The sequence below is a fragment of the Bradysia coprophila genome, chromosome II (genome assembly GCF_014529535.1).
Source record: "Bradysia coprophila strain Holo2 chromosome II, BU_Bcop_v1, whole genome shotgun sequence".
Lineage (NCBI taxonomy): Eukaryota > Metazoa > Arthropoda > Insecta > Diptera > Sciaridae > Bradysia > Bradysia coprophila.
In genome coordinates, this window is record NC_050735.1 from 7,935,212 (window position 1) to 7,961,867 (window position 26,656).

A 26,656-nucleotide genomic window follows, 5' to 3' on the forward strand; every position below is an offset into this window, starting at 1 on the left:
TGTTGGATGTGCAGGAACAGTCAAACAATTTCTGGTTATTCATTGCGAGGATTTATTCATTCTTCAACTAAACTGTTAATATGGGATTACTAGCTAGAAAGATCTACTATAAAACCACATATCCTCTTCAGTCGTCTTCAATTATCTAGTTTGTATCACTTCTCGTTGTACAATGAATCCCAAAATTTCATTCGATCATCTTCCGGAAAATCCACAAATGAAACTCCCTCTTCGACTATGTTGAAGCATTTGTATGGTGTTTCGAGGCCATTGACCGGTTCCCATACTACGGTGGAATTTCTCGAATCGTTCGGATTGCCATCGCATGCAAATTTAGTGAAAGCGCCGACCTGTCCATGGATTGCTAATGGATTAACTGATCGCATCGAAACATAGCTGTTTATCTTACCAATGTTTGTATCGCCCGATATTCCATCGAATACCTGGGTGGAATCTTACCGCTTTGATTCTTGAAAAGATACGAAATATCGTCAGCATGGGAACATCCCTTTATATCCCTGCCGCACATGAACAATTTGTAGTGGTTATTGGTTGGTGAATCGACACTGAACCGATAAAAATAGGTTTTACCACTTCCGCATTCGTTTCTCAGCGTTAGTGTTCGGTATATTCGATGTAAATACAATTTGTCGGTCATAAGCTGAAAAGCGAATAAATCATGTAAACTAATAACTTTGTGCAGACGGCTATGCAATCTGTTATCAACATGGTTGATAAAAATAATTAATAAACACTGGCCAGTTCGATCTTACATAGAAAAATTTTCGTTCAAACAATTGAAGTAATAGATTTTCCTTTAGACTGATACAACTACTTAAATCAAAAGAAGTTATAGACTCATTGGTAATATGCTTGCCATCCGCGAGAGGTTAGTGTAGAATGGGCTACGATAAATAACCGTATTCGTCTCACCTTCAAGAAGCCGTCACATCGATTTAGCGACATTGTGCCGTTCCCCATATAAAATTGTTTTAACTTGGATGCGATCTCTTTCGCCTGGTCGTCATTCGTATTATCAACCAAATCCGTTGGCAGAATAGCTCGCAACAAATCGGGTTTCTGAAGGATTTGTGGTCGAGATTTTAAACTTTTATAAATCACTAATCCCTCGTCAGATGTTCCCCCAATGATCATATCTAAGTCTTTGCTCCAGGCTGTCTTGCTCATTATTATTGGATCTATTGGTATGATCGACCTGTCTGTGGCATACGGCTCTATCACTGGTCCGAATGGGAACAATATCAATTCAGAACGTTCCTGTTAAAAGTAGATTGAAAAACGATTCGCTATGACCATTCTAGGTTGCCTGACCTTTTCGGTAATTAATTTAGGCTGTGCCATAATTAACTCTTTAGCGGTTCGTTGTCTTAAAAATTCCAAAGCACCCTTTTGGCCATCATTTCCTGACCAACCCAAGACTTCTGCCAACCGTAGAGTGTAATTATTTTTCGATTTTAAACCCGATGATGTTACTGCAGTGCCAGACATTACAATAGCCCTTTTGAATAATCCTAAAAATAAAATGCCATTTCGTCAATTTTTTTCTAATTTTCATGGCTTTGGTCAAATGGTAACCCTTTGCATTTTCCGACAACATCAAAAAGTGCACCGAATTAGCTCCAGCACTTTGGCCGAACAATGTTATATTATCTGCATCTCCACCAAAGTGTTCAATGTTCTTGTTTATCCATTTTATTGCCATTAATTGATCTCTTAGGCCAGCATTTCCTGGTATCTCAAGAGATGGATCCGTAAAGCTGGCGAAGCCTTTTGGTAGCAAAATTATTTTAGAAAACATCGATGCAAACAGCCAATTATCACTTTACCCAAGACTCCAACACGATAATTTATAGTCACCAGAACAACATTATTTTGTAATATATAGTCAGGTCCATATATTTCCGGTCCGCATGATCCATGCATGAATCCCCCTCCATAGATAAAAATCTTAGAAAGAAAATCAATTTTTCTCTCAAAATTTTTCAATTATTTTCTTCGTCAGTCATACCATCACAGGTGTTTTCCTTTCCGGATTCAGATCTTTCGTGTAGACATTCAAAAACAGACAGTCCTCGTCACCGATGACATTTTTCGTCAATTTACTGATTTGAATACAGCACGGAGTTGGGATAGTTCCATCCACAATCTCTGTCCACGGACATATCGGTTGTGGATCGCTGAATCTAAGCTCATTGATCGGCGGTTTTGCGTACGGTATTCGTTGGAAACTGAAATAATCGGCACCAAAACCGGTTACTTTCTTCACACCTTTAACTTTACCGCTGAAAGTCGTAGCTATGACGAAATCACTCATCGTTACGTATCAATTCCAAATGGACTAATTTCACTTAAAGTCTCTTTGCAACTGAATGAATGTAATACAGACACTTATGTCTGTTGTTGACTATATTTGAATATTACAAGTGGCATTGATAAGAATTCCATGGTCGTGTTCCGAGCAAAATACGAAAACCAGACGACACATAAACTGTGCATTTGGCTCCTAACATTTCCAAACGAATTTGTTTGGTAGATTATTCTGTACACATCGAAACAGATTCGTAGGTACAGAATGTTGTGTAGTCTTGTCGTTTAATCAGTTTGCGGTAAATATAAATGTGAGACTTGTATTGTCCGCTGTGTCGATATTTGCTTCATAATCAATTTTTTTATTGCGTACAAAAAATAGCTTGGAAAAACATTACCACTAAAACGAGCTATCAGAACCGTCGGAGCGTTTGCTGCGACTGAGCCCCGTACCAACCCGTATATCTATTGCGTACGTGACCCTAGTGCGTCTGTCTCCATACTTTGCCCATAAGCCTTTTGCATGAAATCTGTACATCTTAGAAATTGCGCATAGCGCAATTACGAAGCCCCGTGCGACGTTCCTTTCAAATGTAACATAAATTTCAAATTGACCTAAAATTTTAATTTATTGGGTATAAATACGCATAGGACCTAGTAGCGGCCTCAGTCCAAGAACCTAAATATACAATTTTGCCAACAACATTCTATTCGGTGGTCGACTACCTTACAAATAAAACAAAAATTAGGAAAATCGGATCAAATTTACTCGAGTTATATGCAAAATACACTTAGGGCCGAGGAGCGGCCTTAGTCCTAGGAGCCAAATTTAAAATGTTTTTCCACCACATTCTATTCAGTATTCAATAACCTTTCATATAAAAACGAAAATTAGGAAAATCGGATCAAATTTACTCGAGTTATATGCAAAATACTCTTAAGGCCGAGTAACCTTTTACTTCTAGGGCCCTAACTCACGGTCCATTCAACCGATTTTCATGAACTTTTTTTTTCCTGAATTGGTATCGACAATACCTATCGTTTGCTGTTTCATTTACATTTCCATCGTTTATTTTGCCGTAGATTTCCCTAAAGGACCTTAAAACACTTAGGCGGCCCTAACTCACGAGGGGCCGACCCGAATATGCCCATCTTCGAACTTAGCCTCCCTATTTCAACTACCTTTCAGGAAAAAAAAATTTTGAAATCGGATTTGATTTACTCAAGATATCGAGGATATCGAGGATATCTCGGACAGAAGGACAGACAACATTTTTATTGCGGATTGCTCTTACCGTCTGCTTCGAAATTCCATCAATTACACACGGCATCGTAATCCTATAAGCCCCTTTGTACTTCGTACGGGGCTAAAAACACTTCATTACAGCAACACTGCAACACTTTATTTTTCCGTAATTAAAAACCCAAACCGGCTGGCTGCTGTTTCTATCAAAGTACAATACTTGCATAAAAAACAGCATTAATTGCCAAAGTAATGCTCTACCACGGATTCGTTCAATACACATTCATTCTGAAGCAGCAACAAAAAAAAAACATTCTGAATTCAGTTGGGAATGGTTTTCTCTTTTATTGAAAAAATACAACAAAAAAAATGCCTAACAACACCAGAGCAAACAATATTTTCGTTTTCAAACTAAAAGATTTTTATGGCTCGGAAAATATGTGGGTGCATTTCTGTTATTGTATTGCATCGTAACAATAATTTTTTTTTTATTTCAATTGAAAGCACTGTGAATTAGGTCAACATGTCTCATCGCATTGATATCACGCATTGTCTTCTGCCTCGGTTTAATTGTTTTGAATGTTCCATCACACTAGTTTTACACAAGTTATTTATACCACGGAAAATAACGTCTATAGCATACCATAAATACGTTCCGGTCGGATGATTTTCATTTATTATTATTATTCCAACCAATGGATTTAGATTTGTCGGATTGAAATTAATTTGTCATTTTAAGAAATTCGATACACAATAATTATTGAGTCATTAAAAAATGTAAGCGCAGCTGAAACTATTGTTTGTGTGAGGTCCATTCCATACCGCAATGACGATACCAGGTTATAACATTATGAAGATGTAACACAAAAAACAAAAACAAAATTCTTATAAATCTTTTGAGATTGAGATAATATGCTTTTTCCACACAGACACACATTAAATTCAGTCATTTTGTTAAGGCGGAAGTGTTTGATTGTGGGTTTCTCTATAATTACAATAATTGTAAGCGACGCGAGCAGACATTAGATAGACTCTCACATAAATCAACCGATATCGTTCAAAGGGCCAGGTATGAATTATGCATAATATTATCAATGAAACCTACATTCATTATTAGTCGGAAGACATTAGAGTCGTAGATTCAGTATCAGGATTTCATTAACTTTTTGTGGGAAAGTCATACAGACTGACAGCGGATTGGGAGTGGTGCTAGTCTTCAATTCATACATATCGTTATGGGTTCAATAAGCGATACTTTGCAGAAAGCTTAAAATTGATCTTCTGGATATTTTAACATCCTGCTTAACAGCAAGCATACGATGGTATAATCATAAAATCTACTACTTCTTCTGTTCTATTTGCTACTGGTTGATTAGAAAACTTTTACACGTGTCGAATAGTTGCTGTAGATAACAGATGACTTATTATTTTACTTTAACCGAGATTTTACCTTGCAGTCTGATTTGTATGCTGCAAATGTCAGTTATTTTGCCTTTCTTTTGTTTCTTCCTGGTTCTTCGAGTGTCGCTTTATTTAATCTCCCTATTTAATCCCTAGTTAATGTCAACCAAATTTGTGTATAAGTTTGGATTCAGGAGAGGGATTACAGCGTCAGTTCTCTTTTCTCTATTCAATTGAAACTCTACTGATATAGAACGATTCACTCTTTCACTGAAAGATGTCGCTGCAACAAAACCATTGTCAAAAACAGAAAAATATTTAATTTTTTACTCGACGGATTTTAGTTAAATGCCGTATTACACATGATCTTAGGACTCCGGAACAGTAATCAGTTTTTCAATCGAACCTATATCGGCTTGGCGATAAGGATTTGAAAAAACGTTGTCTGTCATTGAATCATATTCGTTTTTTAAACTTTAATCGCTGAGCTGATATAGAACCGATTGAAAAACTGATTGCTGTTCCGAAGTACTAAGATCAAGGGTTATACGATGGCATTTTATTTGACTGAAATCCGTCCAATAAAAAATTAATTATTTTTCTGTTGACAATGGTTCTGTTGCAGCGACATCTTTCAGCGAAAGAGTGAATCGTTCTCTATCAGTAGAGTTTTGATTGAATATAGAAAAGAGAACTGACGCTGGAATTCCTCTCCAGGTGTTTGACAGTGTATTGGCATGGGCAGTGTGAGTGATACAAGCTTAGACACAATTTGTAGACGAGTCAACTTACTGATTCGAACAATATATAGGCTCGTTATGCTCTGAGTACCGACTGATTTGTCCAATCATGTATTTATGCATAAAGAGACGTTTTCTGAAATAAAAATTGGGGGAACGGTTTTAGGCGCTGTGAAAGCCAGGCAAAACTTACTCAACTGTTATAATTCAACTGTTAAATATCGTCTTTGATAATTTATTTTTCGAACAGTTTTTACAGTTGCTGACCTCTTATTTTATAACTGTTATAACTGTTCGAAAAAATGCAAATAAGATATTGTTATAACAGTTGAGAGTTGCATTTTTCCTCGATAACGTTTTCAACTTCCAAGAGTCCGCACACTTTTTATTTCAGAAAATGCCTTTTTAGACATCATTGTGCAAATAAATCTGAAGACAAGGGTTTAATATGTTCTAGCTACAGCTCTAGAAAAGAAATACACCTCATTCCGATAATTTCTAATTATGGCTAACAATGGGAAATTACTTGAAATTGAACACTTACAGACATGAGTGAGCATCAGCCATTACAATAAATTGATGAAGTGTACATCAAGTACATATAAATTTATGGTGGAAAGCTCTCTATTGTACTTTCGTATCCATGCAACAACGGTGGAAAATCGTCTTTAAAAAAAATTCCTAATCCTAGCAAGCACAGAATCGTTTCAACTTACTTCCAAGCGTGTTTTCCACAACAATTACAGTGTAACAAGTCCTTGCCTTGAAGAAAGATAAATTTAGCTATTTCGTGTCTGAAACCGTTAACAGTAAAACAAAATAATTCGCATCGCGGAGGATAGTTCATGTTGTGACGTATTTTGTTACATTTCACGGTTTTGCATTCTCCAGTGAAAATTTAATAGGAAACGAATTATTTCTTGGGCGTTAATCGATTGGAAGATACATTTCATTCCACACAACAAAAAAGAAAATAAAGAAAATTTAAAATGATCAACCGACAATCAAATAACAAACCTTAACAACATTTTCATAATTTATCCAAAGATCCTTCCTTGTAGAACGCAAATATGGAGAGCTATAAGTATTATATAGGTACACAAAGCTGATTAAAATCGTTGCGAATGGGATGCAAACTTTAAAGCTAACAGCATTTTCACTATGCATACAAATAGGAAAATTGCATCAACTTTGCGTTATAGCCAGAGCTGATGAGTTTGTCAGTTTATGAATTTATTTCTGACCGTAATTGGAGCTCTGTGAGTTGATTGTTGAAAATCGCTGCTATATATCTACACGTTTTTCAATTTTCAATATAACCGAATCGTTCGTTCCGTAACACGCTTTCTCGGAACTTTCGTTTCGAGTTTGAGGATACAATCGTACAGAAGTTGGTTGACTTAGTAATATTGTTAAACTTGTTATTAGTTTGTAAAGTCAGATTTGGTCTTTTCCAATTTTAATTTTTTTTATTGTCCGTATTAAAATTGCAAAGTTAACATTTCCGCAAACTGTATTCCGTATTTTCAAATTAATGTGAGCGTTATTCTAGCGTTGAAGAGATTTTAAACTTTTTCCATTTTTGAATAAGATTTTACATTTTCGTAAACGAAGTATAATAAACGCCTGAAGGTAGTGGTTATCTACAAAAATACACGGAACCCTGGTTCGGGTGAATTTGAGTGCAATGTAAGTTCACTTGAATTTAGTAGCACTTACGATTTCGATTGGAATTTTCCAGTGTTCCAACATTTAGGGTAAAAGAATTAGTTGTGAGCCTCGGTTCAAATGCAGCCCATTTTTGTCTTTCCTTTTGTTCGTTCGGATGAACAAAAAATTACGCTCAGAACAGGTCAGGTCAACCTGAAACCAGACTTAGAAAACCTGAAACCTAATTTTTCGTGAACCTGAAAATCGAAAACCTCACCTGACCTGAATGTTTACTAGAACTTTTGACAAACGTAAAAATAATATGCAAAATGAAGCATTTTATTTAACTGAAATCCGACGAGTAAAAAATTAATCATTTTTCTGTTGACAATGGTTTTGTTGCAGCGACATCTTTCAGTGAAAGAGTGAATCGTTCTCTATCAGTAGAGTTTTGATTGAATAGAGAAAAGAGAACTGACGCCGTAATCCCTCTCCTGGTTTTATACTTTCTCTTTCATCTGCATTACAGCAGCGATCGACTAGATGGGATTCTCGCTTCTTTCATTCCGAGCTTGAACAAAATATGAATATATCAAGCGTTAATTTAACGTCAAAGTTACTCTGACAGAAGTGAATCTACATTGACTGAAAGCTATCACCATAACCCTTGCAGAAGAAGAACAACTATGACGACGGAAAAGTTTGTGATGAATGGGTTCATCTCTTATTTATTTTAACAAAAAAGAAGAACCATTCAACAAAACTAATTCAAATTTCAAAAGTTAACAAATTGGAATGGAGCTATACAAAACTATAAATGGTTATCAAACATAAAACGTTTAATGTGAACCAATCCCTCAACTCAAAGAAAACATTCAAATTTCTGAATTTCTGATATAAATACGAACGCGTAGAGTTACATTATAATAAACATGGAATTGCGGTGACTTCGTATACTCTACATTCATTTCAATTGTATGCATGGGTTTTGTATGGCTTCACGTTTCTTCTTTTATTTATTTTTTATTTGTAATTTCAAGATGGGAACAGTTTTTTTTTAAATAAACTGAATTCACTCATGTTCTTGTCACTTCGAATCTAGAACAATATGTTTATGTAAAACGACAAAGCGATTTATTTTCTCCATTAGGAAAGCTTTGTTTCGTATGCACCTTTTACACACAAAAGCCGTTCCATATATTGTAAATACGGAACGTTGTGGATAGTTGTGTGTCGGTTTCAATTTTCAACGAAAGGAAATGGAACAGAAAACAGGGATTTTGTTTACATTCGAATAATGCATGTCATACTGTCACAGCAATAAAGCGCCATTCAATTGAATTCGGCCATTATTTTAATTAAATTGAGATTGAGAACTCTTGCATAGTATCGCTCGGTCGGTACAATACCAAATTTATAAATTTTATAAAATCGCAGTCTAAGAGAAGGGGACGAAGAACGTACGCGATTCAGTGCTGCCATATAGTTCTTAAATCATTGATAACTCCATAAATATGATTTTTGGAAGTGTTAAATGTAGTGCTATATGGATAACCCTCGTCAATAGGGTAATAGAGTATAGATTAACCTTCCGAAAATGCGTATCTCCGAGAGATTTTCTCGAGTTATTATTTTGTCTGACAACACTGAAATACATATACGTCCTATATGGGTGGTCCCGAAGCAAGTATATTAGTTAAATTGAGAATGTACAGAAGCGACTTTTTTCGAAAATTTTTGATAAAGTTGAGAAAATAGAAACTTCAAGAATTGGGAAACTGTTTCCTCAAAAAAAAATTGGCCTAAAATAATATCGCTAATTCCGAGGGGGTAACCACTCTTGTTTATTGACGTGATTAACATGATTAACCAGTGATTAACATGATGACGAATCAGTGATTAACCATCATTTAACTGGGAGCATCGTCGTAAGACTACAATTAATAGTTAAATATGATGGTTAATCACTGATTAACCGTGCGTATTCACAAAAATCATGTTGCTGATTAACTGATTAACCATGTTAATAACAAAAGAGTGGTTCCCCCTTCGGCAAGTGAACAAAAACTGTTATATTTCCTTAACACATCAACAACTGTCATTGAAAAGAAAAACAAAAATGCCTACCCTCCCGGGGACCGTTGAAAATGTTAAAAAAAAAAACGGTTCGTTAGCTTATAGAATCGAAGTTCGCAAGCATAAAACGAATTCCGAGCTCGGATGGTTAAATGTTAAACATGTAAAACACTGACATTTTCTCATCAAATTTCCATAGCTTCCGCATTTTCCTGTTGCTTTAAATCCCAAATGGTCGTAAATGCTTTATCTTTTATTTAAACGATATTATTCTTCTCATCGATGTGGTTCATTGCAATTCACATTGAAATTGCATTGAAACACAGAAATATTTTCATTTTTATATAAATTTTATGCCACAAATCCCTGGTGACTGCTATGCATAAGTGATACATTCTCAACGAAAATTTCTCATTCTATTCACCCCATATACAAGGAAACAAAAGCAGACCGTTTTTCACGTGAAATTTTTGCAATATAAGGTCAAGTAGCAGCCCACATGTATCAACATTTTCACGTAAAAAATTTTCGATGTTTTTCCTTCTTCACAAACCCGAAATAAAAAATAATGAAGTGGTCACTTAATAGCACTACCACGGGGTCGTTGTTCGGTTGAAACGCAATGTTTATTTTTGTACTGAAATTATAAGGGAGAGTCTTATATCCATCAATGGCATTACGACATGGCATATGCTTTTCATGGAAATTTTATTAGTTCATAAAATATATTTTACTTCAGCGCATTTACTTCTCGATATTATACATCATCGCTGGTGCGCTGGTGCATGCTTTATGCATTTAATATTTGATATATTTGCATTTTACCGTTGTCGTTGAGGATGTTTTAGGTCATAAAATGCATATTTCGTTTATCGTCATTCGTGCAAACATCAATGTTAAAGTTGATTTATTAAATCGGTCGCTGTTCTAACATTATTATGCATTATGAGAAATTGAAGATAGGGTAGTGTAGTATCCATAACGTCTTTATCTACCGTACTTTTAGAACAAATATTGTCACAAAAATCCTTTGAATGTCCATTTAAAATAGATTTAATTTTGGATGACATTTTATCAGTTGAAGGCTCCAACGCTAGAGGTTATTAATCTAACAAACGAATGAAAATGATTGGTGCACAGTTGAATTTTCAAATATTCCTTTTTAGGACCGGTACAGGCGGCTGTATGGGTAATGGAACAACGCATTTTGTAGATACGATAATAAACATATTATTGGAAAGTAGTTCATACGTCTTCTTACTAAACAATTGTGAAGTTGTAAGGTTCTTCTGTCACAGGAACGGTAAGGGTATCGCTTTATATGGATAACAAATCTACTACTTCTTTTGTTTAAACTGTCGCCTCTTGTATCGAAAAAATTGACTTATCAGGACAAGGTTGAATTTGGTTGAAAAATTATCAGAAAAAATGATTACGCGTTATTTATGAATGCATCTTCGTTTACGTTTAATAAGGTAATACGATCTAAGTTTTTTGAGCGGACAGGCATCGACGTTGAATGAATCTCACCATCTCCCATTCTCTGTGAAACGCCGTCGTTCATAATATTACATATTCTACATTTTGTACTGTTGCTCTTTTTATTAATTCTTTTTTTTTGTTTGATTTCATTTCATTCAATTATTCATGTATCGAAGGCCATTAACTTCGACGAAACAAAACTGTGAATGAACGTAAGAAAACAATATTACATAAATAAATTATCGCCCTATGGCCCTATCAATATCTTAACTCTGTTGGAATTACATATTTTTCCCTTTTTTATTTTGTGTCCATAACATTCATCAAATCCATTAAATTCTGGATACTCAATAATGCACACAAATTCTATAAATATCAGTCCGGAGATATAAACACGGAAACTTTCGATGGTAAAACACGAATTCGTGTTTTGATTGTGGTTTTTCGTTATATACATGCTAACAGTAGGGAACGTCAGATTTTCTGAACAAAAAACCAAACGAAAACACAAACGGAGCGCAAATGGAAAGGACAAGTTTGACAGATTCACTGAAAAATAATTCGATTCTGACTGCAAGGATTCTAATGAAACAAAATCCCATTGTGTAGCGTATGACCTCAGGAGTCCTGTAAACTAATTATTTTCTCAATCAGACCAATATATGCCGAGCGATGAGCATTTGAAAATGTGATCTTTGGATTGATGAAAGTCTTATCGTTCGGAAAATATTGGCCTGATTGAGAATACAATTAGTTTACCGGACTTCTGAGATCATGCGCTACACAATGACATTTTGTTTCAATGAAATCCTTGCAATCCGAATTGAATTATTTTTCATGGAATCTATCGAACTTCATCGACTGACGTTCCCTAGTAGATGGTATAATATTGATTGATTAAACAATTCAGATATACGAAAGGCATTTGAACGAAAAGGTCATTAAATAATAAGATGGCCGAGGGCACTAATCAAATCAAATGATAGGTACATATAAATTAATATATTGTTTTCTTGTCGTAAAAACAAGTTGTTGAGTGTTTTATTGAATGTTCTATCATACGGTATGTCCTTGTATAAAAGGTTATAATATGTCAATGGTGGATGTTGCTGTTCGGTTAAATTGTTTTTTTTTCTTGTGTTCTTGCTCGTTTTCGTTGATCCAGAAACGTGGTTGTTATACATTCATTTTATTACATTAAGTCGGTGAATATTATGTGGCGTCCGGTAATGATTAAAAAAATCAACGTTAGGTTCACGCAATGTAGGATTAATATTGAGTTGCAGTAAATGTGTCAATAAGTCTCATACTTCTCAAAAAAAATAATGATGGCAGGCATTTCCTCCGGCGGCGACTTTTCTATGTTAAGGCGAAGACTGTGATGCAGGGCCTAATATTGAGAAATATTTCACTTAATTTCACAAAACAAAAATCCACAAAAGTGAGTTTTTTAGTGAAACTTGTTGAAATTTAGTGAAACATTTCTCAAAATTAGGCTCTAATTATTACGTAAGTAAGTAAGTCAAGTCAATACGTTGGTTTGCTTCTTTTGATTCAAGTCGCAAGAAGAGCTTTCGTCTTTGACGCTTTTTAGCACATGTGATTCCATATTGAAATTTTGCGTCGTGGAGGTCGTAGAGGTCGTAAAATTGTATCTTGTTAAGGCCCGTGACTAACGAACATTTAATCTAAATTTATCCAACTTAACTGTCACTGCCAGACAGGGCTAATTTAAAAAAAAATTCAGAGAAATTCAAACATGTTTTCTTGAAAATACGAAAAAATCAAGAAAATTCAAGAAAAATCAATAAGGCTCTGCTGTCAGCACATATATTGTTGTGTGTCGAAGGGATTTTTTTGGACTTCAAACAAATTACCTGATAACTTGCGAGTTTTGTATGTAATAGTTTCGGCTAGCATCGTTTACGTTTCTGCTGCCTCACAGAGTGAATGCAAAATATTCAACATGTACTCCTGATGTGTATGATGAAGTGGAAAAATAATTCAATTAGGTAACCCAACGCATCACGTCCGTTGGTTAATACGTCGATTAATACATCACTTTAAACCATAATTTCTAACTATCGCTTGGATTGCTTCTCACCATTTACTATTAAAATTTGATGGACAAATACAAAAACGTGATCGTCAGGCATGACATTAAAATTCAATGAACTATTAAACTTTAACGCACATCATTTTAGTTGTTTGTTTGTTCGCAGAGAAACGCTTAATCATAAACATAATGCGATGAAAATGTGTGTTTTTTGTTGAACCGATTTTTTTTCTGTGAATAATAAAGTCCATAGCGCCCGCTGAAATACAAACTAACGGCTACATTATTCAGTTGATGAAAATCATCCATCCCCTTTCACAAATATTTTAATATTAAAATGCTTGCCCTTAGTAATTTGGAGGGCATGAAATATAAAAAATGCGAAGTGTGTTTGCATTGCATGAAATCTGCCAAACGAATGTTATAATAAACAGAGCGCGACTAATGATAGTATAGTATAGTATATGTATGGGGAGTTGAGAGTATGATATTTTCAGATGTAATTGATGGGATTTTAATAATTTCCGGCCTTTTCGTTTTCACAACGGAAATTTTCATATTTTATTCAGAAAAAATTAGCACACCATAAAGGACAGCTTCTCGGTTCGGCTTTAATGAATTTAATTTGAAAAGTTGCTGTTTATGACTTAATTAATAAAGACTTTTCATTAATGTTTGAGTAGACGGTTAATGTGGTTCATAGGATGTGGAAAAGTTTAGTAAAAAAAATTGTATGAAAAAGCGTCGAATTCGAGAATTTTTTTTCAACATATTCGAGAATTAGACTCTCCCAGAAAATACTTAGCAATCGTTTTGTGACTTTCTGTTTTTATAAATAATACATTATGCCAGTATGAGTGAGAAAACTGACATAACGTGCAGAGAGTATAACATGTTGTGACAAGTGGAACTGGTGGAATTTTAGCCAAAACAGCCAAAGACATGAAGTTCTTTGCTAACTATTTTGAGTTGAGTGTATCAAAAACTTGTAATATTAAGAGAATTGTTAATTTCTTAAAATTTTCGTGAAATCAGGATTTTGAAGAACTTTCAAGATATTTTCAGGAATTTCGAGAATTACACTCACCTCAAAATATACTTAGCAATATTCATGAAACTCTCTATTTTTCCTAGTCTTCACATTTCGGAAGTTAGTATGATTTGGATTTACTGCTTACAAGCGTAGAGTAAGAAAACTGACGTAATTTGTACAGAGTGCTGTGAAACTCTTGGAATTTAAGAAAAACAACCAAAGACATTAATTTCTTTGCTAACAATTTTGAGTTGAGTGTATCAACAAGTTGCAAAATTTAGCAAAAACTTTAGAGAAACTCAATGAAAGTTCTTGAAGTTTTTACAAATTTGTAAAAATTTGTGATATTTAGACTTAGATTTAGACTCAACGATTTTTACGTATTTTCAGGAAATTCGCGATTTTTTAGGATTTAAATTCTTGTAAAATCTAAAAATCTTGAATTCTTTTAATGACAAACCTTCAAGATTTTAGAAAATTGCAAATTTTGAAATGGTTAAGGCTTTCAAAAATTTCAAGAATTTTCAAGAGTTTACAACAACAAAGAGAATTCGCGAAAGTAAGCCCTGTATTCGGAATTTGAAGTCGGTGCTTCCTTTGAAAACTGTGCTTCACTTTTTTCTACGCATGGGATCCAGCCTAATTGAGCAAGATCCTGCAGGATCCCACCAGGATCCAGCAGGATCACCAGTGGTATGACAGGTATACCACCCGGGTACATGGGGTTGGCCCGTCATAGGTAAATGACAGGACAGTTTCCCGAAAATGTATGGAAAATTTTATCACAAAAATTCACTGAAAAAATTCAAAGTAAGTCACCTTTTATGCTTTCCATTGTATTCGGGCATAGTCTCTTTGGGTCGCCAAGGCATATTTGAACACTAAACACTTTTTACTCGATGCAAAAACAAAAGTTTTTTTTTTGTTTTGTCGCGACAAAAACACAGAAAATATTTCGACGCAACTGTGACACTCCGCTAGTACAAATACTAGAATGAATGTTTGCTGTGTTCACTTCGGCGGTAAAATACTTTCATTCAAAAAAGTGTCCGACACTTCAACGATGGTAGACATTTATTAAAATTGTAACCTCTCCCACTTCTTTAGTAAGCTAACAAGACTTCGCTGAGTCTAATTATGCCACCTCTTTGAATAAAAATATCGGCTGAGCTCTAATAATTCTCCGCTGAGCCTTGACAAACCTCTAATGAGCTCTAATAATTCTCCGCTAGCCTCAGTAAGAGTCCGTCAGGCCTTAGCACATTGTAGTAAGGCAACGAAACTAAGTGAACACTCAATAAGCATCGGCGGATATCTAATAAGTGTTCCCTACGATTTAATAAAACTCCACTTTGCTGTGGTAGCTCTCCGCTGTCAATTGAGTGTCCGATTAGCTGCATTAGGCCTTACTACAACCTGCTTATACCTAACGGACACTTCCCAAAGCCAAGCGGAGAATTATTAGACCTCAGCGAAGGTTTGTGAAAGCTCAGCGAAGAATTATTAGAGCTCAGCGGAGATTTGTGAAAGCTCAGCGAGGAATTATTAGAACTCAGCCGATATTTCTATTCAAAGAAGTGGCATAATTAGAATTACCGAAGTCTTGTTAGCTTACTAAAGAAGTGTGAAATCTGAACGAAAATTTTTTTTACGCTCATTGCAGTCTTACGAGAGGTTACAATGGGTTGTGATATAGTTTCGTTCAACGAGAGGGGAAATCAGGGGAAATCAGATGGCGTTGCGAGTAACTCTATGATAAATTTGAATATTTGTATGGAGGATGTAAGATTTTTCTGAATTTAAAAATTTTGGAGTACGGAAATGGAGGTTTTTGATTTTTCTCGTTATAAATAAAACGTTCTGCATCGTTTAAAAATAGTTCCAGTGAATAATTATTTTTTCTTGAAATTTCATGCGGAACTATTTTTATACGACAGAAAACATTTTAATTTTAACAAGAAAAATCAAAAACTTTGATTTCCGCACTCCAAAACTTTTAGATTCAGAAAAATCTCACATCCTCCATACAAATATTCAAATTTATCATAGAGTTACTCCTAGCGTCATCTGTTAGTCTTTCTACATACATGCAATTTTTGCCAAAAACAAGATGGCGAAAATCACAACCCATTGTAATAAATGCTCTCCCATCGTTGAAAGAATGTCCGCTGAGCTCTCGTAAAGCTTTGAAAAACGGTCGGTTAACATTATTAAATGTATACGCTACCTTTTGTCAACTGTTTGATGATTTTGATAAAATGTCCGACACTTTTTTGAAAGAAAATATTTTACCGCCGAAGTCAACACAGCAAACATTCAGTCTAGTATACTTATAATAGCGGAGTGTCACATTTGTGTCGAAATATTTTCTGTGTTTTTGTCGCGACAAAACAAAAAAAAAACTTTTTGTTTTCGCATCGAGTAAAAAGTGTTTAGTGTTCAAATATGCCTTGGCGACCTAAAGAGACTATGCCCGAATACAATGGAAAGCATAAGAGGTGAGTTTCTTTCAATTTTTTCGGTGAATTTTTGTGATAAAATTTTCCATGCATTTTCGGGAAACTGTCCTGTCATTTACCTATGATTGACCTTAAAGTTACTGAAAGACGGAACATTTCCTCATACTTATTGATAATTACATTTTTTTTATGCTTCGGGCTACAACTTCTCGCAAAACTGCCTTAAATCAATCGTCCAAGACACGTTACGTACATAGCTATTTCTGGTCATTATTTATGCCGCGCGGACTCTGGATTCTAAGCGAAAAAGTCCATTAAACGCTCTGTGTAACACCACAATAATTGATCACATCAACAATGTACTTACATACACACTAAATGCATGTCATCCATCTCTTATAACATTTTTTTTTTGTTTGTTATATAAGAACCACACCATTCATCATTACCTCACATAGCTGAACGTTATGGTGTGGTATAAAGCTCTAATTCCCACATCCTATTCGAACGTAACTTAGAACAAATAAACCCAGCCAAGAGACATATACCGAAATGAAAAGGAGAAGAAAAAAAAACGAATAATAAAAACAAGAACAAAACGGAAACCAAACACTAAATCTCTTAAAATTCCTCTGAGATATAAACGCACTCGTAACACATTCGGAACACATTACAGATATAGAAAATAGAGTTATATGTAGAGACCTTGACTCTTTTTTTGTTTGTTACGCAGGTGATAATAGAAGATTAACAATACAATAGAGTGTCGGGATAGAGTTACTTCGTCGTCTCATATATACAATTATACATTAGGACTTGTCGTGTGTGTGTATCCAGAAGGGAATTCTATCCATCTCTATAATAATAATAATAATCCGCTCTTTATGACATCATCCGAAAATATGTGTGTTATGTTTTCACCCATAAATGTGATTAAATAACTTTTTTTCTCGTCTCGGATATACTTCGGATGTGAGGATATTACCAGTGATGTTGCGTCTTTTTGTGTTCTTCTTCCTACTTTATAAATCACATCATCTGGAACGGAGCGTAATAACTTTAAACAACTGATCTGATTCGTATTATTTTCCTCTTTTACTTATTTTTTTTTTTCGGTGAGAGATATACAGCTACAGTATCCTCCATCTGAACGATTTATGATGGCAAGCCCATAAATATTGTTTTCAAAGTTAAAAGATCCTCTCGGTATATAACCACCATGCCAGTCTCTAAAAAATCTCATGAGAAATTGCTATTTTTCTGACAAATATTTTTATTGTTTTCATATACAAAGAAGAAGGAGAAGGAGGAAGAACGAAATTAAACTTTTGTTATACCTAGACGAAATTATAAAATTTATTGTGTGGGACGAAGCGAACTTTTTTTTAAGCAAGGATATAATAATAATAAAACGAGAAGAAATATCGACTCGCCTCAATATACATACGGTCAATATAATATATTCATACACCACCATTATTATAGGGATCGATCTGAATAGCCCTATGTCCCTGGTACTTATCTCGATATATCCATTTTTCGGTTACAATGATCTCATGGGAAAATCCCCGGTCTTTGAAGAACACATGTTCGAAATAGTGCGGTTTTTCTCCATATATATATATAGAGTAAAGGTTGTGAGGGTTTAGTTTGGCATCCCAACAGGTTGTAGTCGATGTGATATGGTGTTATGGCAAATCGGCCAACATAAACACAGAGACCGGGGTTGTATTGGTTATGTATTTGATGATATTGGGTACCGTACCGGTTATACCTTAGCCAATTTATAATGCGACAAAAGGTGAAGCTTGTGGTTCGATGTGTGATAGTAATGTATACCGAAGTTCAGTAACTGAACGGAGAATAATATCCGGTTGACACATTTTGCAAAATTTTCATCAAAAGCCAATTGCGAATGGTAATTAACTTTTTCCTTTCGGATGAGAAAGGTTTTTCGTAAAAGGAGGGCTTTTTGTGGTTTAGGGAGTCGACTTTGCGACGACACTTTAGTTTTATGACATACAACCACAACGGCTAATATCGAAATTGGGTTGAATTGGGTAGGGAGAATGTATCAGTCAAACAAGAATTTTCGCATCTGACGCGTTGTTGAGTGGAGACATTTCACAATGGTTTAAGACATTTCGGTAAGCTAATTAGATCAGATGAAGGGACGCTTATTGTCGGCTTTGTTATTAATTGAAAAATATTGGAAATTAATTGAAATCTGTTACCAAAAAGTGCTCTTTTGTATTAGGTTCATAGGGTTTGAGGAAAATAACAAGGATTAAGTGTGGTTTCCACTCAACAAAAAGTATTACGTGGAGAGCTGTCAAGTAAACAAAGCAAAAATTGAAAACATTCACTCACACGGAGAAGGCTACGGGCTGGAACTTATGACATACATAGTCGCAAACTAAACACATTTTTTGTGCAACTTTCATTTTTCTGTCCTATGGGGCCCGAACGAGTGAAGGACAAATTTTACTCGTCTGACAAGACAGGTCTCTGAATAAAAAATTTATTTACACATTTCATTCATACATTGGGCCCGAGTTATTAGAGCTCAGCGGAGGTTTGTCAAAGCTCAGCGGAGAATTATTAGAGCTCAGCCGATATTTTTATTCAAAGAGTTGGCAAAATTAGACTCAGCGAAGTCTTGTTAGCTTACTTAAGAAGTGGGAGAGGAGAGGTTACAATTTTAATAAATGTCTACCATCGTTGAAGTGTCGGACACTTTTTTGAATGAAAGTATTTTACCGCCGAAGTGAACACAGCAAACATTCATTCTAGTGCTTATAGTAGCGGAGTGTCACAGTTGTGTCGAAATATTTTCTGTGTTTTTGTCGCGACAAAACAAAAAAAAGAACTTTGGAAAGTATAAGAGGTGAGTTTCTTTGAATTTTTTCGGTGAATTTTTGTGATAAAATTTTCCATTCATTTTCGGGAAACTGTCCTGTCATTTCCCAATGACTACCTTAACACCTTCATTCATTTTGACAGCAATTTCGATTTTCTATGATCTTGGACTGCCTAAATATACATTAGACTTACAGTCGGAGAAATATAGATTTCGGTTTTTTTAGTGATATCATCATTTCTCTAATTCTCTCAATTGTCACTTAAAATAACATGCGAAATGAGAGAATACAGAAAAACGATCAAAACGATGATGACTCTTAAAATCCCGAAATCTATTTTTCTCCGACTATACTCCCTTTAGAGTCATAGGGTATAGTGTAACAATATGGCATAGGTTTCAAACCGTGACCTTTTGATGTAATGATATGCATATGTCTACAACGATCTACGCAACGCAATCTACAACGATTGCGAAATTTTCAATCGTTTTGTGCAATGGTTCAGTGCTTACATTGACCTCACATCACAGAGCATTGATAAATTTAAATTCTAACCGAATGTAATGCACTCATGACCAAATATGTTTATCAATAGTTTTTCGAATGCAACAATTCGACATACCAACCGAATGCGCACAGTAATTCTTTTCAATTATCTAGTCTAGCATCTGTCAAAAATTTTCAGAAAACCGATTTTTTTTGTTCGTTTTTTATGAGATTGTATTGAAGTCGCTGCAATAACCCCGAAAATTTAGAATCTATACCTGTTTGTGTATCGTATTGTTGTTGAGCATATATGGTTTTTCGTCGCACAGGTAAATTTTATCAATGCAATAGATTCTGGGAACTATATGACTATTTCAACCTTATACTCAATACACATTTTTAATGCTAAATGCATTCAAGTGTATGAATTATGCACTTAAAACCGTTGAAACGTGCATTTAGATAGAAACAGAATTTCAGAACAATTTAGTTGTGATTTGATGCAATCGCTCACCTGTCGGTTTGTTGGGAAAATTGTTTCGATTTCGGTAATTTATACGTGAGTGGAGTGTTCACTCGGTGTATTGTGGCAAAAACATGTTTTCATCCATTACCCGCATAGCCAATAAAACAGATTTCTATCACTTTGATGCACTTTGATAGTGGTTTCAATGGCAGTCATCAAATGGCATTTATTTGCATTTGTGAAATAACATGAGCAAACATTAGCAATTCTAAGTGAATTCCAATTTTAGCTTCATTTTACATAAACAAACAGACAATGGGTCACATAGAGCAATTTGGGTAGTTCTTTTTTATTCGTATTCGGACAAAATTCGATATTGTGCTGGCGCAAGTATTGTTCCTATCAACCTATTAGAAACAGCAAGCTATCTCGATATAGTCACAAAATCTGTTACTTCTTTTGTTCAAAGTATTGTTACTATCAGCCTTTTAGAAACAGCAAGCTATCTTGATATAGTCACAAAATCTGTTACTTCTTTCGTTCAAAGTATGAGCTAGCCTTTGATGCAAAATCTTTTACTTCATTCGTTTTAACATACGTTTCACTATATAAGGGATTATTTAAATAGTGCGCACGTTATCTTGGGGGGAGGTATAACCAAAGCCTGCACTTTGTAATTTTTTCGTTTTCTTAAGTATTTTTGAATGCACGGAAGAGCGAGTGTAAAAATCGTCTTTTTTGTGTGCAGTATTTGAATGACCTCTAAGAGCATGTTAACCCGAGATTGACGCTTCTTTTTGCCTTTGCTGTCGATACCTTATGATTGGACGTTTCTGAAAAGATTACCAATCGTAGACCATTTGCAATCCTTCTGAATTCATATCGTATCGATTGATTGAGGCCTACAAAACCGCTAGAAATACCCACAGTCTATGACCAGTTGGTATTCTCATGATTATAAAATCACAAAGCACAAAGGAAATACTTTACAATGTAGGTGTTGCAGTATAAATACCAAAAATGAAAAATGTATAACGAAATCTTTTACATCAGTGGCGTTCCAAATAACTCATAATTCCATTTATTTATCTTAATATATCACGCACCTACCAATATAATAATAATAAATTTATTCATCTAAACGAACCCATAAGGCACTTTGTACACATTGTATTTAAATTAGTCGTAGGGAACCATGCCATTATCTTAAGATCTCTATTAAAAGATCGACAATGTTTACTCTCGTTGAGTTTTGGTTGTAAAAACAATTTCTCGTAAAATATTTTCAAACAATAAAATCGAATCAATCACAACAATTTTTTGTTGGTGTAACAACCAGCAAAATGTATAAGCAGAAAAATGAATTCTTTTGAAATTAATTTTGTTTTTTTTTTCCACTCTGACAGATATTAAAATTAGAAGTTAATGAAAATGAACGAAAAAATCATTTTATTATTTCTATTCGGTGTGCATGTGTTTGATTTATGATTTATTTCCGAATTGAATATTGAGTTGCGACATATTTCTGGCAGTTTTGCTAAATGAGTTTTCGATGTTTTTTTTTCTCGATTTTGAATTATATTCACGAATAATATTCCATTGGATTGGAAATTTATCGATGTGATTTGGTTGTTCATGCCAGAAACGGGAAACATTTTGTTGAAACAGAAATTGCCAAGTTATTAGTTTGTTGCAAATTTGTAATCAAATAGTTTATAAGGAAAACGATTTGCTGGGTTACATGTACCATCAATCAACGTAACGTTGGATAGGAATTCGCAATTTAAACCGAAAATTGTTTCTAGTGAACTTTATGGTATTCATAAACAATTCAGTGGAATGGAATCAGAGAACCAATGATTTTAATTGCATTGAACGGTAATTTCTCTAATGAATGATAAAACAATGTAAACACAAAACGGGATAACAACTTGTGGATACAACGTTGCAGGATGTCTATTTTCGTTGCAATTGTCTTCCAGAATAGTTTTAATTGTCGTTTCCAAAAGTTATAAATGTCTTAATACACTTAAATAACGAACAATACAATGTTAAACACTGCATCAATCTGGGCATCGATTCCCGAAACATTCTGAAACATGTCTTGTGCCTGAGGAAATATTTATCAAACAGCACGCATATCAACAGTTTCATTGTCGGATCTATTACTTCATTTGATCTTTAAAAAAATTGATTTCAAATCTTTTACTTCATTTTTTTGAACATGAGTTTTTGCTGTATATTTTTGTCAGAGCTTGTCGCTTATTCCTGAATTCGTTGTCGATAACATATGATGGCAGTCTGTGATTAAAATTGATTTGACGTAATTGATTCGGAAAGACCACAGTGTTCTTCACTAGCACTCACACCAAATACTCCAAATAGTTGGTGTTGAGAAGATATAACTGAACTGAAGTTAATGTCTTACCAATGATGTTGCCGTGAAAAACAAAGGCTGCCCTAAATTATACGATTACACAGTAACAAATGAATTTCAGAATTTCTTTTCTAATTCAATTTATAGACCCAGGTTATGGCATATGGATCAATTTACTTGGATACCTTCCCTGTGTTTCTTTTTGCCAATTTTATCTTGCTTTTCCATTCAACACGTGACCTTTTTATACACAGAAATTCTGCAGTCGAGTGAGACTACACAATCGTATAATTGTAACGACATAGCTACCACATTTATAAATAGAATAATGAAATGAACTGAAGAAAAACAAAAACAAATCCGAAACAGAGTTATTATAAACATCGAAAACTTTGGTGCAGCGAAAGTGAATGTTTCTATGTCCAGTTCGCACAGTTTGCACCATAATACACCAATGCAATGTGAATATGTATAATCTAAAAGATATGGTCATACGTGAAACGAGAAAAACAAAGGAGGATAATATATATAATCTGATGAAAAGGTATTGGTATAAAGCAAGAAAACAATACGAGGAATGTTATAAATAAACAAAAACAAAAGAAATGTTAACAAAAACTATCGTTACGTTGTGCTGCGCTCATGTTCTCTGTGTAATTCACATTCTGAAGACGAGGTAAGAGTAATATATATATGTATAGTCCACCTGAGTGAAGAGCTCTTCAACACAATTGCAAACTGAACCATTTTCAATGCTAAACTGCTGAGGAAATGTTTGAAATTTAACGGTTTTTTTTAAATCAGTCAACTGTATCTAGAGTTACTAATCGTAGAAGTTTTTATCATAGACTCTATGATATAGTACACTCTGATTAAACATTGCAATTGTGACACAAACAGAGATGATGCTAATAAGATATTTGTTGTTTTTGAATGGACAAAACATAAAATTCCTTATGGAAATCATTCAGCCTGAGCTGAAGAGACGACAATTTCTTCTCTTCACTCACAACGAAACATTGCGCAGTTTTGAATGTATATCTCTTTTGCCTCTCTGAATGGTATAGTTTACATCAAATTGGCGGCGTTTACAATACCGAATATTGGAATCTCTCTCTGTATTCTCCATTAACTCGTCTCTTCCTCTCTGCCTCTCACACGCCACATTGTACAACTATTCAACATTCTTGAATGGTAAAATTATTTTGTCAAAGAAACATTTATTTTACTCAGCACACCACACCAACACACATATGGAAAACACCACGAGAAACATTAAAACATGTGCAACAACAACAACAACACATTTTTATTCCGTTTTCAAAGCATTATACAGCGGGCCAGAGTAGTTGCCGAACAGCGACCGGTATAGATGGCACGAAATCGCGCTAAAATCAGTTTTGTGTTGTTTTCGTTCGAATTCGTTGTAAGAAAATAAAATATTGAGAGAAAAAAAATTATGAAATAAAATCGAAAAAGCAGCGAAATAAATATTAATAAAATAAAATCGTGTGTGCGCTAGTTTTACGCGATTGTTTTTTTTTCGCGGTGGAACAGAGTCACAGTCTTTAATATCCGATACAACTAATAACAGAACGATATATTTATGTTTGTTGTTTTTGGTGTTTGTTTTTTTACTTTAAGTTTCAATTAATTGTCGTGACCTTTTTTCGGCTATAGGTTCACAATTTTAACGAATGTGTATACGCACTGCGTGTGGATACATTATTTTTTGTTGTTAAATTTTGTTTTTGTGGTCTGCACGAAATGCTAATAAAAAAAGCAAAAATTTAATTAAGTGAATGTTGATTTCTGCTTAATTGTTCAGTGTTGTGCAAGCGACTTTTAACTAAAAGAAATTTTTGTGAGCAATAGTTGAGTCTATTCGTTGAATAGAAAACTATTTGATTGGAATAATAGGAAAGAATTCATTTTATGTGTGGAAACAATTCACACATCGCAAAACAAAACCTACACATTTTTTGGGTTTTATTTTATTTTGGTTTCTACCTGGTGTGTTTATGGATTGTTGAACTATCATCCAGGTTATTATTTTCTTGATTTTTTTTTTGTTATTTTTATTTTATTTTATTTTTCGATTTGTTTCATTTTTCCATTTTCTTGAATTTTTATTTTATTTCTCAAATTTATATTCGTTCCGCCGAGTTTAATGATCAAATTTTCTTTATATTCGTTAAATTTTATCGACAAATTTCATTTCTATTTATCGAAATTTCACATAAATTTTCTTTGTTACTCTTCATTATTACATCCATCCAAATTCGATCAATATTTATTGAATAAATACATCTTCGTCACTTCATCAGAGAAAATTCGCTTTAGAGAGTTTGAATATAAAAAAAAGATGAAATCAAATTCAACAAGTGGTTTTGAACGTTGAGAGTTTGCCTTCGTCTTTTTTTTTCTTATTATTTTTTTGTGTGTGTTATGTCCCAAATCGTGGCTAGGTATAGACATTTTTATACATACACAAAGCAGTAGTTGTTGCATATTATGTATACATTTGCACTGTACATACATAAAAATTGGAGATGAAATTTGTCAAACGAAAATTTATTGGGGCTGTAAATTGATTCGGGAACATCGATTAATTTTCAAAACACCGACAAAAAATTGTGTCAATAAAAGAATTTCATCAGACTTGAAATTCGATTAATTAGTTTGTACTTTACAAAGGACCTGCAGAAATTATGTTTCAACCATTTTTGACATTTTTTTTTTCAATCAAAGAAATTTAATTGATGAGAACCAAGAACAAAGTCATGGTCGTTAAGTGCTCACTAGTAAGAAAGACCCGCCTGAAGTATATGAATATTAATATATTAAAAAAAAAGTTCGAACAGTTCGTTTATTACGCAATCGAAACACCTTGCGTTACAATAACGAAAAGGAAGTTATGCATTTAAATGTCTGTATCTCCGGTTGTACACGTGATGGTTTTTTATTTGTAGTTTATAACAATGCAATCTATGACAGTGGGTCAATCGAGTTCATTGCAATAGTAAGAGTACGGAATGTCAGTCGAAAACATTATAAAAGTCCATTGGAAGACGTCTTTAAGTAAAATTATGTTTCGACAGTAGTTAACATGTTATGACTGGAGGGAAATAGGGCCTTTTACTCAGTGAGTAGTACTCACAGCACTCACGGTGGATGACAGTGTAATTTTAATTTCCTCCGAGTTTCATGTGTAATCGTAGATTGCGTTCTTGTTCGAACCTTTCGATCTTGTCGAGTACGAGTATTTTGCTTCAATCACACGAAGCAAAATTTAAAATTGGAACATTTCGTGAGTTGTTTTACTCATTAGGTCCCGAGAAATTATTAATGACTATTGTTCTCTCGATTGTTCTGGAGGTGCAATGAGTAAAGTGACATGATCGTTAAGACGCTATTCTTAGGTGCTTAGTAAGTATAATGACTTTTGTAATTGTTTTTAACCTTTATAATATGCCTTCGGCTCAAGCTGCAAACGACACAATTGTCAAAATAAAAATCTCCGAACCCGTGCGTAATGTACTATTACTCGCTGCAGCAAGCGAAAATGATACATTAACTGACGACAATTGGGGTAATTTTAATTGTTAAGAGGTTTCATGAGTATACTTACGTAACTGTTACAACTTTCTTCTTGAGTAGAAGTAGTAGGCGAACCTTGTATTCGTTGAAATAATTTCTCTGAGCAAAAATAGGCTGATTAAGTCGTCATAGTGTTTCAGTTGCATTGAAGAACAAGGAACTTTAGAAGTTGTCACTACCTCGTAGATTAAATGTACTGATCGGAATAACCAATCGGCTAAAAGTCTACCCTCTACCCTTCGAGTAACGTTTCCTAGCCAAATGTTGATGAAGTAATCTCTTTGTGCAAATGCCACTTTTCTTGCGGGAAGTACGTACTCCAGTTATTTATTATGCATAGAAAACGTTATAGTAACGAAGAGTAACAACATGCAATGCTGCCAAAAAAAATTCAACAA

At 34.3% G+C, this 26,656-nt stretch overlaps 2 protein-coding genes and 1 long non-coding RNA gene across 8 annotated transcripts in view; 2 read left to right on the top strand and 1 right to left on the bottom strand.

Moving 5' to 3' along the window:
- Positions 1 to 26,656, top strand: part of LOC119070809 — a 531,393-nt gene that overhangs the window by 44,393 nt on the left and 460,344 nt on the right. The gene's annotated exons all lie outside the window — the stretch shown is intronic.
- LOC119070145 (apoptosis-stimulating of p53 protein 1) overlaps positions 1 to 26,656 on the top strand; it is a 150,715-nt gene that overhangs the window by 30,858 nt on the left and 93,201 nt on the right. For 2 of the 6 annotated variants that reach the window (XM_037174481.1, XM_037174494.1), the window contains exon 1: positions 23,996 to 24,703. The exons of 1 other annotated variant lie outside the window; for it this stretch is intronic. The gene's annotated coding sequence lies outside the window, so the exon portion shown is untranslated. Of the gene's footprint in view, positions 1 to 23,995; positions 24,704 to 26,656 lie in introns of those variants that run through there. 3 more of the 6 variants (XM_037174484.1, XM_037174473.1, XM_037174474.1) reach the window with 3 other exon arrangements.
- Positions 29 to 2,414, bottom strand: LOC119070314 (esterase B1-like). The gene is made up of 7 exons (XM_037174584.1): positions 2,030 to 2,414; positions 1,848 to 1,968; positions 1,597 to 1,788; positions 1,333 to 1,532; positions 934 to 1,278; positions 410 to 661; positions 29 to 350 (listed from the first exon to the last, which is right to left on the bottom strand). The coding sequence occupies exons 1-7, from the start codon at positions 2,333 to 2,335 to the stop codon at positions 156 to 158; spliced, it is 1,611 nt and encodes a 536-aa protein (XP_037030479.1). The 5' UTR covers positions 2,336 to 2,414; the 3' UTR covers positions 29 to 155.

What these genes read in the sequence shown, in the direction of transcription:
- LOC119070314 (XM_037174584.1), bottom strand. Translation starts at nt 2,335, where the DNA reads ATGAGTGATTTCGTCATAGCTACGACTTTCAGCGGTAAAGTTAAAGGT. An exon ending in GATGTGACGGCTTCTTGAAG is followed by an intron (nt 662 to 933) that starts GTGAGACGAATA and finishes TTCGCTTTTCAG; the next exon opens with CTTATGACCGACAAATTGTA. An exon ending in ATCGGGCGATACAAACATTG is followed by an intron (nt 351 to 409) that starts GTAAGATAAACA and finishes ATCCATGGACAG; the next exon opens with GTCGGCGCTTTCACTAAATT.